Genomic DNA, 14754 nt, shown 5'->3' on the forward strand with positions numbered 1-14754 from the left:
ACAAAAGCATTTGGTGGTTTAGAAAAAAAATGAATTAAAATCTAGGTTCTGCTGACTATGAGGAATTCAGACATCTAGTCACTTTTAGGGTTCTACACTGAGGTGTCACATTCAGAAACTGTATCCCACTTGGGGTGTTGCTCCAAAAATTCCTGAAGTTGCAAATCATTTCCCAATGGAAACTGGCACACCTTCTACAGTGCAAAAATCTGCTAATCCCTGGCAAAAAAAAAAACAAGATAGTGTTTTGTCCAAATGTTTCTATTGCACTCCAACTCTAAATGCAGCATCAAGACTGCAGTGATAGAGGATTCAGGTGATTTAAACATCCTGAGGAGATGGTAGATATGGGAGCACTTACTCCTGCTCTGCTGAGTGTTTTGCACTACAAGGAAAGGTCAGGCTCATTTAAGAATGGAAAAGGAGGATAAGTAGTCTGTTCTAGCATGTTCATAAAACTTTATGCTAGATTTTGTTTTTCTTTTCTTGAGCGTTCCCTTCTCACAATTTAGATTAGCTTGGGCTCCTCTAGATGCCATGGATCAGTGTAAGAATCACTGTATGAAAGGGACATAAATTACTTACTGATAACTGGATATAAGTTAAAGGAACCAAAATACTTATTGGAAATGGTACAATTGGGTTTCATACTGCTACCTGACAAGGCTATTGAAAAGTGCAAATTATAAAGCACTCTGTATACTTCCTCAGTTTCTCGGACTTCCTGAGCAAATTCTCATTCTATTTCTATACAAAAAAAAGTCAATTGGAGATATATTAAATATATCAAGTAACACTGTCAGTGGACATGCCACATAAGCCAAGTATGCTCTCTTTAGACTTATGAATGTCTGATCTTTGAAGTTGGCTGAAACCTTTCTTTTGAGACAGTAGCTATCTCAACACTGTTTTCAAACCAGGAGTTTTGTATTGCTTTAAGAATAAATGGGAAAAAATTACTGTGCCATTAACAGATGCATCTGACAATGACTAAAACCAATACTAGTGTTGCTACATACTCACAAAGGCATACTGGAGATAGTTTAGATCTAGATAGCTCACTTTCTGGCAGCATTAGTTTATATTTGGGGTTACCACCTTTGTAATTACTGAAGGTGCACTGCAGATTTGAACCAACTTTTTTCAGACCTGTGCCTCTTTAGTTGTATAGCCACTCATTTCAGAGCTGCCTAGACACTACTGGCTTTGGGATGTCTCTGCAGGGATAGGGGAGAAAGAAATATAGGAAGAGAAAAAGGATGTCATATAGCATACAACTAGGTGCAAGGTGATAACTGCTGCTGAAGAGAAATACTACTTGACTAGCTCAGATTGAGCCCTGGCAAAAAAAAAGTCAGAGATGAGTGAAAGTACAGGTTGTCGTCTTCTCAAACGTAACAACCATTACTGATACGTAACAAAACCTATTCCTAGCAGAACAGCATGAGCACATACATTACATGCCGATCATGTCATATGGGGTTTCAGCAGCACCAGCTGCAATAATTAGATGTATCAGACTGGGAGTGAAAAGTCTTGCTATGGCATTTTGCCAGCCCACTTCATAGCTGTAGAACATGACTCTATGCTGCTTTGACGTACCAGTAGTGGAATACATCAATCTGCTTCAACCTCTGCATATAGCTATATGATGGATAAATTATACCTCAGAAAGTGTAAATGAGCATAGTCAGTAGTGTGCTTAGGTCAGAGCAAGGAATCTGGATCAACGTATTTTATTTCGGTAGAACATTAAAAACCAGGAAAGCAAACAATTCTTACTTGCTTGAAGTCTAATGATGTATTTTTCAATTTTTTGATTATGTTTTGCATTCTGGTATTCTTTACGAGCAACAAAACCCCTGTAAGCTGGAAAGAGATGTGAAAAAATAAAGAATTCATTAGGTACACAAAAGAGTTTAAGAACAAAAATAGTCTGGAAGGAATTACAGACCTCCATTAAAATATTTTTATAAAAATTTTGCAGGCTTTATCTTTCCAAAAACAGCAAACAAGCATAAGCACTATGAACCTACATTGAAATTACATTTTCTGGCAAGTTAAGTTACTATGAATGAAATGAATACAAAACAGAGGAGAATCAGAATGTACAGCAAGATGATGTATGAAATGTATTAAAAATTTCAGCTGATGTCTCCATCAACAATGTAATTGGTCTTATTATCTGGGATGTTTAATCCATTACATTTTTATTATTATATTACACAACCTTGACAGAGCGTGCTAGAATGTTATTAATAACGGTATCATTTACGCAATCACAGCCTTCCATTTAAAAAATTGTCTTTAAAGGTAATATTGATAAATGCAACTTCAGTAAGAAGACTGTCATAAGCTGCTCAAAAGAAATTTTTCTTCATAAGAGCAGAAATGAAGTATCAGACATTTTGTAAAATATAACAACAGTAAAACAGTAAAACCCACATCCGGCAAGCACAGCCATCTATCGGCTGCATACATGTGCCAACTTTAAGCAAATCTTCAAATGTTTTAAAGTTATTACCTGATTGTATTTTAATAGCACTTTGTTCCCTTTGTTCCTTTATCTTTTTGTATCTCCTTGAGCCCAGCCACCCTCTGACATAAGCTTGAATCAATATAATCCTATCAACTGTCTCTTTTCGCATTAAATTCAGCTGTTCCACGTGATAATATTTGAGAAATACCTTAAAAAGAGGAAGCAGACAAGCAGTAGTTTTAGTTACTATGGCTTACATAAACTGGCCCTCACAGTCCTGGTATTCACTCAATCCACTTAGAATCTACAAGTTACAAGTTGATGCCAGCAAACTTCTTACTTGTATTACCTAAAAGATCATTTTTGTTAAAGAATCTTGTTTGTTGCAGTACTATTTTACCTTACTCTCCCCTTCAACAAAGGTGATCCAAATCTGGAACTTTCAATCTCTTATTTCCAAGTTTAAATCTAAGGCATAGCTTATTAATAAAATTGATTTTATCAAGCATGAAGCTGATATCAGCTCCTACTGGCCAAAACCTTTTCTCCTCCCACTGTGAGTCTGGTTGCTCCAAGGAAGAAGAATGAGCGGACCCTTACTATCACATTTTTAGAAATACAATACAAGCAGCATCATTGGCTACATTGGTAAGGTAGACTGTGGGATCATTACAGTTGATCAGAATTTTAACACATTACTGGGTCAGGATTTCAGCCAGATACTAAGGAACAGTTCTGCAAAATGTTTTTTGTTTGCTTTGGTTTTGCTTTAGTACCAGAAGAGACCAAGAGCAACTCCAATCAAATGAGTAAAGAGATTGAGAAAATAAATTGCCTAGTAAATTAACAATAACGTGCTGCAATAATGCTGCTTTGGTATATGTACTGTATATATAAAACAACAGCAAATATGAAAGGTTACTTTAGTTTTTCCAAGAACCCAGTTGTCAAGGTGGGCTTTTTCCAAGATGGCAGCACAAGTTTCTGGGCTGACTGGAGGATCATCATTTGTTTTGTAACAGATGAGATAATACCTAAAGACATATAGATGATTATTTATTCCATTAACAGCAAGCAGTATTTGCAAATATATCTAAACCATCAATTTACATTAATAAAAACAGTTCCATGAAAGAAAACACAGCACTGAAAAAAACGAAGAGTACACCAAGAAGACTGCTGTGATTTATACATAGTACTGAGAAATTCAATTAAAAGCAGAAGAGTGACATACTGCAGACCCCGGAGGGATGTTTAATTCTATACCAACACTGGAAGGCTTTAAAAAGTGTGCAGCTCAAGCAGGGTTGTGTGCCAGTTATTTTTTGCTCTGACTGTTCTCTGTGAATTATTTCAGTGATAAAATAAAAGTATTTGTGAAGATTTTCTATCTAAATTAGTCTCCTTCATAGCTAGAAATGTCATGAAGATTTCATATCTTAATTCTTGTTCTAGACTATCTACCTTTCAGAGGGCTAACATTATGTGAGATGCATCCCAGCTCTAGTTACTTCCTTGGAAGTAACTCTGACTGGGAAAAGGGCTCAGAATGCTCATGCATGAAAACTATCCATACCATACAAATTCAGCTGGCAGGTAGAAGTGTTCTTGTATGTTCCAGGACTTTTTAGAATGCCTCATTACAAAATGAGTTGTACTTATCTTGTTTTTTTTTTTTTTTTTTTTTAATCAGAAAATTATGTTTATATACTATGTGTGCTTCCTGACACTGCTATTTTCTTTACTTTTTTTTTCTTTTTTTTTCTTCTTTTTTTTTCCTAGTTATTTAGCCTTCATATGCTAAGTATGGATCCTACCAGCTTTAGATGAAGGTAACAATTCCCACAGAGCATAATAAAAAAAGGAGAGAATGCTTTTTCCTGCATTATCACCACCAATTCCTACACCTACTCATTTTTTTTTCTTTCTTTTTGTACTATATAATGAATTGGTTTAATAACTAAAATAAATCTGCCAACATTCCAGGCCTATTGTAAGTCTCAAATAATAATAATAAAAAAACAGGGAGATACGTAGCTGTTAAAAATCTCTTTTTACGTAATGCTGTATCAGCTATGCTTGAGACCTGCACAGCCCCACTGCCATCAGAGTCATGCTCTTTGGAGAGCTTCCTCACTGTGGTCACTGATTTTCTTTCCTTTACCAGAGCAGTAAAGTTTTTGATAAAAAGTAGCAACTAAAAGCCACAGCACATCTTGGTGCGGTGATGACTACTTCTTCCATGCTGCACTCTTCCAAGACTGTAATAGTTCCAGCAATGCTTTTTCCAGAAGCTATGCTATTAAAATATCACTTTGTCCTTCCTCTCTCTCCTTGGGCACCAGCAGCACTCCATGGCTAGCTCTCTGTTTCTAGGGCACTATTACTTTTAAGTGCTTCTGTGTGAGTGATTGTTGCTTGCTTTTTCCCAGTCTTGCTCTCCATTTCAGAAATCTAAGTTCTGATTGAGGCAAATATTCAGGGTCTTTATTTGCAAAAGGTGACTACAAGCTAAGTACTCAGAATTCATTTTTTGAGGCAGTGGAAGAAGAGAGAGTTAATTATCTAATTATATAAAGTTATCACTATTCATTATCCTTCTTAACAAATGGCCAATACTTAGAAGTTGTATTTTAAACAGAGCTATGCACTTAATGAACTTCTTAGCCCCAAATGAGCAGTTCCAAATTATCAACAATCCCTGCCAAAAGCACATGTTGCATAGTGCTGGATGTCAGAAGCTAGAGAAACAGGGATGATTATCTTTCTCCAAATTCTCCACTCTAATTTGAAGCATTAAACTCCTAACCCTCGAATCTCTGAAGAAAACTTTCAGATTATAAGCAAGTCTATTTTTACCCAAATGCACAGGGAATCTGAAACACTCATCCTGAGATGCATAATCTTTCCCTACCAATCCAGAAGGTCTCTCAAATCTTGTGATTTATCTATTTTGTCATCCAGCCTGCAATCATCTTTGTAACAGAAAATGTCTCTGTATTTTTTTAAATACCATGCCAAAGTCATGCTTGTCAAACTCTGAGCAGCAATGACGCAAGAAAAAAAAACACTTCTTCACATCAATATTACCGTTTTATGAAGTTAGCAAAGAGTATGCGGTGCGAATAACCCTGTCTTCGAATCCTTGCTGTCTCCAGAATTCCTGTGTAACGCAGCTGAACGAGCACTTTTTCTTTATCAAACTTGTTTGCCTGCCGGTCGTTGTTTGGCTTGATGCACCGGACAAAATGAGGCTGGCCAACCACCATTTTGGATAACAAATCCATGAGAGAGTACTGAAAGAAAGTAACAAAATATCCAAAACCAGGATGCTTAGAAAACTTCCACATAGTTCCAGGTGTAGCTGAAATTTTATTTCATATGATCAAGAACACATGAAACAGCATTCACATTTCACTAAAAGGGAACTTCAACAGTAGATGAAGTAAACGGCCCACCAACAATTCCAGCTTCGAAAAGATCAGCGTGTACTGATTGAGGGCCACACTGACCTCAAATGGGTATATCGTAGCCCATCCAGAGTATTCTCACTAAAACTGCAATAACTTATGGTACTGCCAATAACTGAACTCCTGCTTTGTTTTGGGAAGCAGCATTATCTTTAATCGCAGTTCTAAAAATTGATCTGTTTCTTGCAAGCTCCCTGATGACCAGTGCATGTAACAGCAGCTGGTGGGCTGGGTTGGCCACATTCGTATCAAGCTGTACATTTAGCAGAAACAAAGCACTGTTTGCTAGAGCATAAATGAATTCTATGTACAGCTGCAGAAAAGGGAAGAGTTAAATGAGGAATATTTCCAAGGACATCCCACTCATTTTCACGAAAGGCACAAGTAGTTGACTGCACATTTTATGCCTAATGCGGAAGACAGGGAACAAATAAGTGTTTGGAGCAAGTGCATCAGGCTTGCTGTGTGCATCAGTGACTGAGATGTTAGTGACAGTGTGGCTGTTAAAGGTGTTAAATGCTGTCAGATCTGATGGAAGGGCAGTGTCCCTGAAAGCCTCTTCCCAGCCATCACTGGTCTAATATATGACAGAAACTCTCCTTGTACTTCTTTATTTTTCTTGGAATCTTGTTAGGTAACTGCAACCTTTGTTTGTTTCTTTTTTGTTTGTTTGTTTGTTTTTGTTTTTAACCTATTGTCAACTATTTGAAGATCTTTATTCATCCAAAAAGAAAGTCTTAAGGATGGGAAGTGGAAGAGCAACAAGCCAGTAAATATCACCATCCCTGCATTAAACTGGAAGAAACTAAAGTCACCCCAGAAGAGGGGTTGCTTAATCTACTCTGATATAGCACGTTCTCTTTGTTGTATAGGCTGATGGTGACACTACAGCTGCCCTGCCAGGAGTAAAACTTTGAGAAGGGTAAAACTAAAAATGCACAAAATCAATCCAAAGTTGCATTTTTCACTCCTCACCAGGATGCCAGGCTAGCAGAGAGGGTGCTACTTGCAGCTCCTCATGCCAACTGCGGTGAATATGGCTGCAAAAAAACCCTTGGTTTGTATTTCATAGCATTGCTTTGTAGGAAGATCTTATTAAGACACAAATGAACAGGCTCATTCCTCAAGATTTAACCTGACTCCACAGAAGAAGGCAGCCAGGATGTCATGCAGTTCAGCAGTAGGTTAGGCACACGAGACTGGTGGAGGATGTCGAGAGCCATATGCTTCCTATTAAAATGTGCAACTTCATTCTGGATAAATGCTGTACAACGCAGCAAAGTGCTTAATTAGTTTTATTACTAGTGTGGCAATGGAACACAGACAAATAGGACAGGCTAATAGATAAACTTTTTTCTACTCAGCCTGGGAGGCAGATGGTTTTCTGTCACCCAGGGATTTCTGCTTAAGAGCAAACCACTGATGAGCTGAGTTTTCATTTGAGAGCATTAGCTAGCATGATCTGAGCAGTGATTTCCAGTAAAAGGAAAGTGCAAATATAATAACTCATCCATGGCTTCTGTTGCTAGATTTGTTGGTAATGCACTGAATCACAGACATGAGCTTTGAAGTAGATTCAATACATTTTTCCATCCAGAATATAAATGTACAATCCAGCTTTGAACCACCATGATACTTCGGCTTGAATAATCCTTGGTAGACCAAAAAGCTGTGTAATCGCATTTACTAACAAAGAGATCCTGCTTCTTACTGTTCTCTGTCTCAGATGTAAATGAACTCTTACAGGTCATAAACATTACCAGGGCCACCTTCACATTTTTGCTGCGAGCTAGGAGTTATGAGGAGTTGGAGCCTCAGAGCTGTGCACTCCGTGCATGACTTTGGAGGAAAGAATGTCCTTCACAGATATTTTCTATGACAGAATCAGCACAGCACAGCCACTGCTTGAGAAAGGAAAAAGCACTGCTGAAGAAGCCAAAAGGATGGACCCAAAACAGCCTGTGTGTCCATCAAAATCTTCCTCTGTACCTCCTGCTCCAAATTAGCTTTGCCTTTTTACTTTTTAAGGAAATGCTATACAACCGGTCTTCTCTTATGTCCCTTAGGAAAAAGCAGGCAAATGAAAGATGATTCATACAGAGAAGCATCATGACAGAAATATGGCTGTGTATTTGAGTAATATTAGATGGAACATCACAGTCTCCTTTAGATATTTGTACTGCACAAACTGCTGTGCCCTATATGCATGTCACAAACTCCAAATTGACCATTGTTGACTCTAAGTTAACAGGTGTATTTCAAAAGATGAAAGAATAAATACTTATTCTACTCTAAAAAAACAGGTGAAAAAATCTGTTATCTTACTCTGAAATAAGAAGCGACTGTTTGTGTTTTCATACTGGTTGTCTCTCTTGGATGATGTCCAGTATCTCCTGATTCATTCTGTATAGATGAAGAAAGAAAATAACACTTTTTATCTATGTTGAGCCTACAGTGCCCTTTCCAAAGCCTCAACCAACCACTTCTTTGAGAACATCAATTTAAAAAAAAGTACTAAAAACTGGAAAAGTTACCGTATGATCACTAGCACAAAGTAGTTACACCAATACAATACATTACTTTGCTGCACAATACACAAACATTCACACACAGAGGACACAATATGAGAACAGAACATCTAAATAACTGCCACAAATACCCCGACAATGTCTGAGAACCTGTTATTGTGGACCACTGCTAGTGTGGTCATTCTCTATAGAACATGACCGTACTTCACACCAAATTACTAATTTTTATTTTTTTTTCTGAAGCTTTTATAAAACTATAGCGAGAAAGAAGGGAATGTTAGTTTTTTTACCTCACGGAAGGAATATGAATTGCACAACACAAAGATATCCAGCTAAACAGAAAAGAAAATAGGAGAGGGAGAAAAACCATCGAAGGGGTTACTTGCTTACTTTTAGTACCAATGACAGTATTGCCTTTGTAGTTTAACTTAAGATTCAGTGAGGAATCATGACATCAGCTTTCTTACCTTTGTACGACTGATTGATTTCTGGGGGGTCCACATCTGGTAACTGATTGTAGTTTTGCTTTTACTGTGTGCTAGGTTACCTATGGGAAGATCAAAGAATGTCACCTACCAAAATGCTTAGATATCATCTAGACTAAAAAATATGTTGAACCACCTTATTCAGTATAATCATATGATTATAAAAGATGTTGACTTTTTCTGTGTATGCTGTCATTTCTCTTTGCACCCTTGAGATGGAACAAGCTCTGAAGAAATTGCATGAGGATGGAACAAGACTGAATTTTCTGCCTTCAGTATTTATATCACCTACTAGAGCAAAAAAAAAAAAAAAAGAGAAAAAAAGAGAATGCTGCAGAAGGTGAAAAAGATATATCTTATAGTATCCATGAGCTTTTACCCTAAGGAGGTTATTTTGCTATCCTAGTTCTAAGGCTACATATATAAGATAAAACTATATGCCAGCACCTTTCTCTAGCTCTGAGGTCAGATGACATGGCATGACTCAAGTCTATACAGCTAAACACTATACTTCTCCACTCTTCTACTCCAGTGGTAAAAATACAGCTGCATCTCCCCATAGAGCTTGCTGGAAACTTTTGCTAATTTGTACTTTCTTGTGAAGTGTGCCTGGGTATTCCTGGGAGAATGCTAGCTGACATTGATCAAAACTGTCCCAGGGTGACATGGTAACAATTAATCATAATGGACAATCTTGTGGCAGTGTTTTGGCTATTGTCCTCTGACCCTGTTTTGTTTATTATCACAGACATAGTCTTAAGACTGCAACCTTGGAATTCTTAGACAAAAACTACCCTTATTATAATGACTTGAAGGATAAGGTTCATAGGAGTGGTTTATATAGACACCGACCTTCTAAAGAAATAGTGAAAATACTACTGGACTTTACACCATGTTGCTTTATGTTGATAAATCCTACCCAGTGCTGCATGCTGCCATTGCTTCTGCTATTAATATAATACCTCTGAAATGTAACCTGTGAGAACCTACAATCTCTCTGTGCTCAGCTACTATAAGAGAAGGATAAGAGTTACATAAAACTTGGATAAAAAGCTGCAACTATATGGTATGCCCAGTTAATGCATCATGGATTATGTGATGGTATCAAGTGCAAAAATCCCCTGTGCTTAGCTAAATATCACTGGGTAGAAAGGAAAGAGAGATTACTCAAATCTAACGTTAGCTACCTGGAAGCGAGTTGTCTCCTGGATCTCCACTGCATTCAGTGAAGACAGGGACCTTCAGAAGAGATTTATCTCATCCTAAGAGAAACACTCAAGATGGATAGGATCGGTTGGACTCTGGATATACCTCTGTTTCCACTGACTCTATATGAATGACTTAGACTGGAAAACTAACTTTTAGTTGGTTAGAGCTGGATTGTTTAGGTCAGTTTCAAAAGGTACAACATTTGATGTTGATTAACAAAACAACTAAAATAATCTTCAGAGTCATTTTACTGCAAAACATTACAAAAGTTCTTGGTACCATTTGGGCCCTGACCTTGGCTCTACAGAAATTATAGTTTAACATCTTAGCAGATGTAAATAAGTTAAAATGTTCAGAGAAGGACACTGTGCTCTGTGCTTTTCCAACAATACTGACCTAAAATAGACTTTCAAGACTGAATTTTGCATTCCACAAGCAAAGCTTCCTTCATGAGTAACAGGAACTTTGCCAAAGCCCTAGCTTCTGTAAGTTATGATAACATTTTGGAGACATTTCCATTAGGCTCTTTCAATTTAGCTTTCTATGCAGTGGTACAAGAAAGTACTGTTGTAAAATACTTATTGTACAGCATCAGTGCCTTCACAGAGGGAGAAATATAACACAGTAATAAGTAACCCCTGTCTATAATCGCCTGTCTATAATACACATAACAGCAGTTACCCAGTAAATTCATGGTAAAACCTAAAGACAAGACACAAATGATGCTTGCCACTTAGATTTTCTGGCTATAAGGATAAGACTTACCTATGATCAAAAAAGACAAGTAAGACACTGTACAAAGGACATAGTTCAACTAAGGTGCAACTTTACTTAGAAGTAATTTCTGTAGAGCCAGTTACGTTCCTACGTACCCCTTGTAAACTGTCCGAGGAAAAGTTCACTATTTGGATCTCAACAATTAACTACTATAATGGACTTAGACTGGGGAAACAGTGTCTCCTCTTTCTTTGCAGCAGAGGTTAGAAACCCATCTGGGTTCTCTACTACTTTCAAAAAAAAAATTGCACTGAGACAAAACAGACAACTTACATATGCCCTGTCCAAAAAAGGCAGTGACTTACCTGATTCTTTTTGTTCAGTCCTCAACTCAAGAGATGTACTCCACTCCCTGTCCCGAGCCCCTAACCTGAAGAGGGGACCCTGAAAGAAGCCTCTACCACTTCCTTCGCACTTGACCAGACCAGTCCCTCCCCTGCAGCTTGAGATGGCAGGGGCTCCATTCTGTATAGATTCTAGGGTTGGAAAGTTAAGCCACAAAGTGTATAATGTCATCAATAAATGGTCGTATGAAATCCAGCTGTGGTCAGTATGAAGGCTAGAGAAGGACAGTAGGAAGATTACCACAATAGCAATACCTGTTTTTGTAAGAGGATGCGTTACCAACTGTCGTATCAGATTGTTTTCAGATGATCGCAGAAGCAGCACAATATCAGCTGGCAGAGTATCTCTATTTTTGGCCAGGAATCCACTTGCATTATACAGAACCTGTTTAAAAAGTGCATTTATGCATCTTCTAGGCTTCTGAAAAGTAATTGTAAATTCCACTCTGGCATGTGGCTTGTAATATATCAAGAGACATTAATAGCTTTTCAGCCATGAGGTTTGCTCTTGCTCACAGTCTTTCTTTTGATCACAGACAGTTTTAACTTTTCAATATTGAGAGCCATTATGATGCAGATTACTAAAAGCAAATCTATTACTCCAGAGTACCTGGAGACACTCTTATGCCCTCATGCAGGGAATACCAGTTTTAGTCAGTGTGGACTTAGCAGCAGAATAACTGTATTGTAGCCATCATTTACACTAGTACAGGTGTAAATACACAACAAGCACTGAACTTGCTTTCAACCTTATTGCACAGGTTACCCATATTGTGCAGTCTTTTTGTCCCATTCATACTGTGCTGCACTGGCCCCAGGACTTATCCTCTTCCTAGAGAACCCTGCATTAACTACAAAGGAAGTTTTCAAAGTAACAAGCTGCACATGAGATCTCTACAAACAAATCAGGCATGGGATATCCAACTCAATATGTACCTCCAGAATTCTATCTGTCAATGACCCACAAGAAAACCAGGCCAAAGGGTGGCAAAAGCTGCATGTTTAATTTCAACACAAAATACAACCCATTAACAATCCTATATTACAAAAAGGGCTTTGAAAGAAAAAGGAAATAAATTGTATTCCAGGTTTACAGTGAACAAGACTAAAAGCAATGAAATAAAATCACCAGCAATTGAAATTTAAGAATAGTAGCAGAAACCTCCTAATAAAAAATGTTCTTCAGTGCTGGAAAGGGCTGGTGAAATCCACAGCTGCAGTGGAGGAATCAGGAGTGGTACAGGCAGAGCTGACTCCCCAGTCCTCAGCAGTGAGATAAGCAATGCTCATTAAACATACATAATTTAGCAGATTAATTTCAGAGGTGTCACCACAGGCCTTTTGTAGCTGCCTGTGTTATACAAGGGGCAAGCTATCTTCCATCAGCTGATGGGAAGTGCGGGTGCAGTGCTTGTTCCAGACCAGCTGCTCCTGTTCTGCAGAGGCACTACAAAGTTTCCCATGTGAGACAGCAATGCTTACTCTGTCTCTTGAAAAGAACTCAAAAGGAAGTGTGAGCTCCTGCTTCCACAAGGATCAGCTGGCCAGCAGCATCTTGCCTTAGCCCATCAGCGACTCCTCCTGAGTTTGCAAAGACATGTTCAGGAAATCACCTTGTAGAGCAGGGCAAGATGAGGCTCATCAAATAAAGCAGAAAGCATGGCCTTTTCTATCTGTCTAATGAAAGTACCGAACTTAGTAGTAAGGCTGATGGGGTGAAGGAGATACCAAAAGGGAGAAGGAACGGAGCTGGAGCCGATTTTGAAGCAGTGGAAACAAGTATAGCAGAAGATTTAGAGGAGCACCGAGTTGTATTACAGAATGGTGACTTTTTGGTTCTGCTGTAATAGTCACTTCATTTACTGGGTGACATTGAAAAACACACTTTCATTATTGATTTTATTTTACTTTTTTTGTGAAGAAAAATACATTTTTTACTTTTGAGGTATAATATTTCCACGTCAGACCTGAATAAAAAAAGATTAAGAACCAACCCAGCTGACCTCTGTCATTTCCTTCCAGACCTACTGTTCCCCAACAAATATCAATAGGTCTCTTACCTTTCCTGCATAATGATAAATCCCAAATGTTAAATCTACTCTTTTGGGTCTCCAAAAATACTTTGACTTCAAATTATCCTCAAATTTTTCTAGAAGGAAACACATTATTGGAGTTACTTAATTGTCTTCTGAATCTGTGTCCATCTAAAGATGTTTCTTGACTTCTCAGACAATACAGTGGCACAAAACTTACTGATATTTTAAGGAGAAATGTCTTGTAATATTCTCTGTAGAGAATATGGGAACTCTTGAATGGTACCATTTTTTTATGTGTCACCTCAGAAAGTCATTTGTATTTTAAGCGTTTGATCTTCATATACAAAACAGAATAGGAACAGAGTGGTGAGGAAACATTTACCTGTTGGTTGGGGGGCTCTGTATTGGAAAGTATATAATATAAGATTAGAAAAACAATGAGCTTATATAAATGCTTATTATGGATATTGTTATTAGGTTCTGTGTTCAGATGTTGGTTAAAACCTTCATCTGACACTCTGCACATTCAAAAATCATTAAAACATTAATCTGCTCAGAAACCTCACTGAAATACTGAAATTAACTGTAAGCACTCAGTAGCATTGAAATATTCAGGATCTGAATCACAACAAATTCAGATGTTTTAATTTTAATTTCCAAAATAAACAGAATTGGAAACATAATTTGCAGAAAGGCACCAAAGCAAGGTTTGCAGTCTTTACCCTTAAGGAATACCAAAATTCTTGTTCAGATATGGTTCATGTTAAATTCCAGAACATTTTGGAATTCTGAATGTAACTCAGCTTTGAAAACAGTGTTCTTGGCATATGAACCTAGAGGTTTAAATCAGTTTGACCTTTATCTTTTAAGCACCATAACTAAAAAAATCCTGAAGGTGGAAGAATTAAAGACCTGGCTTAACAACTTAGGTTCATTTGTACTCCTAACATTTCTTCTATCAACTTCAGAGATGTATCCAGCCTTCCATGCATGCCTCACTGAAATATACTTTGACACTGGAATGTGGACTCACTGAAAACAACAGCTAGCACATATACGCTGAACTAGACAAAGCAAACAAAAACATAACAGGGAGATATCCTGCAAAATTACAAAACAAACCATGCACCTACCTACAAGTGTCTGATCTGTTGCTTGTGGGAATCGACTTTCTTCATCAAGCAGGGATAATAAGCCCATTGGTTTCTGCAAGAACATATCTAAGAGCGGCCTGTTGTCCTCATATTCTATAACTCTTGCATCGACACCTTCATACAGGTACTCATTCTGTAACAAACAACAGAAGGCACATTATATCTATCTATACAGAACCAGTTCAGAAAATAATTCATGAACTGTCAATTGCAGGAAACAAAAACTACATGGAAAGGGTATGCTGAGATGCTAAAGACATGAAGGGACGTAT

At 37.7% G+C, this 14754-nt stretch overlaps 1 protein-coding gene across 1 annotated transcript in view; it reads right to left on the reverse strand.

Moving 5' to 3' along the window:
* Positions 1–14754, reverse strand: part of LOC100542476 (myosin-IIIa) — a 79426-nt gene that overhangs the window by 15160 nt on the left and 49512 nt on the right. Inside the window, exons 17-26 of the mRNA XM_031554020.1 lie at positions 14462–14615; positions 13353–13441; positions 11548–11677; positions 11254–11424; positions 8945–9024; positions 8275–8352; positions 5570–5775; positions 3402–3513; positions 2525–2687; positions 1783–1869 (exon numbers count right to left, since the gene is read on the reverse strand). Coding sequence (XP_031409880.1) covers positions 1783–1869; positions 2525–2687; positions 3402–3513; positions 5570–5775; positions 8275–8352; positions 8945–9024; positions 11254–11424; positions 11548–11677; positions 13353–13441; positions 14462–14615 — 1270 coding nt within the window. The remainder of the gene's footprint in view (positions 1–1782; positions 1870–2524; positions 2688–3401; positions 3514–5569; positions 5776–8274; positions 8353–8944; positions 9025–11253; positions 11425–11547; positions 11678–13352; positions 13442–14461; positions 14616–14754) is intronic.

The sequence above is a fragment of the Meleagris gallopavo genome, chromosome 6, assembly GCF_000146605.3.
Source record: "Meleagris gallopavo isolate NT-WF06-2002-E0010 breed Aviagen turkey brand Nicholas breeding stock chromosome 6, Turkey_5.1, whole genome shotgun sequence".
Lineage (NCBI taxonomy): Eukaryota > Metazoa > Chordata > Aves > Galliformes > Phasianidae > Meleagris > Meleagris gallopavo.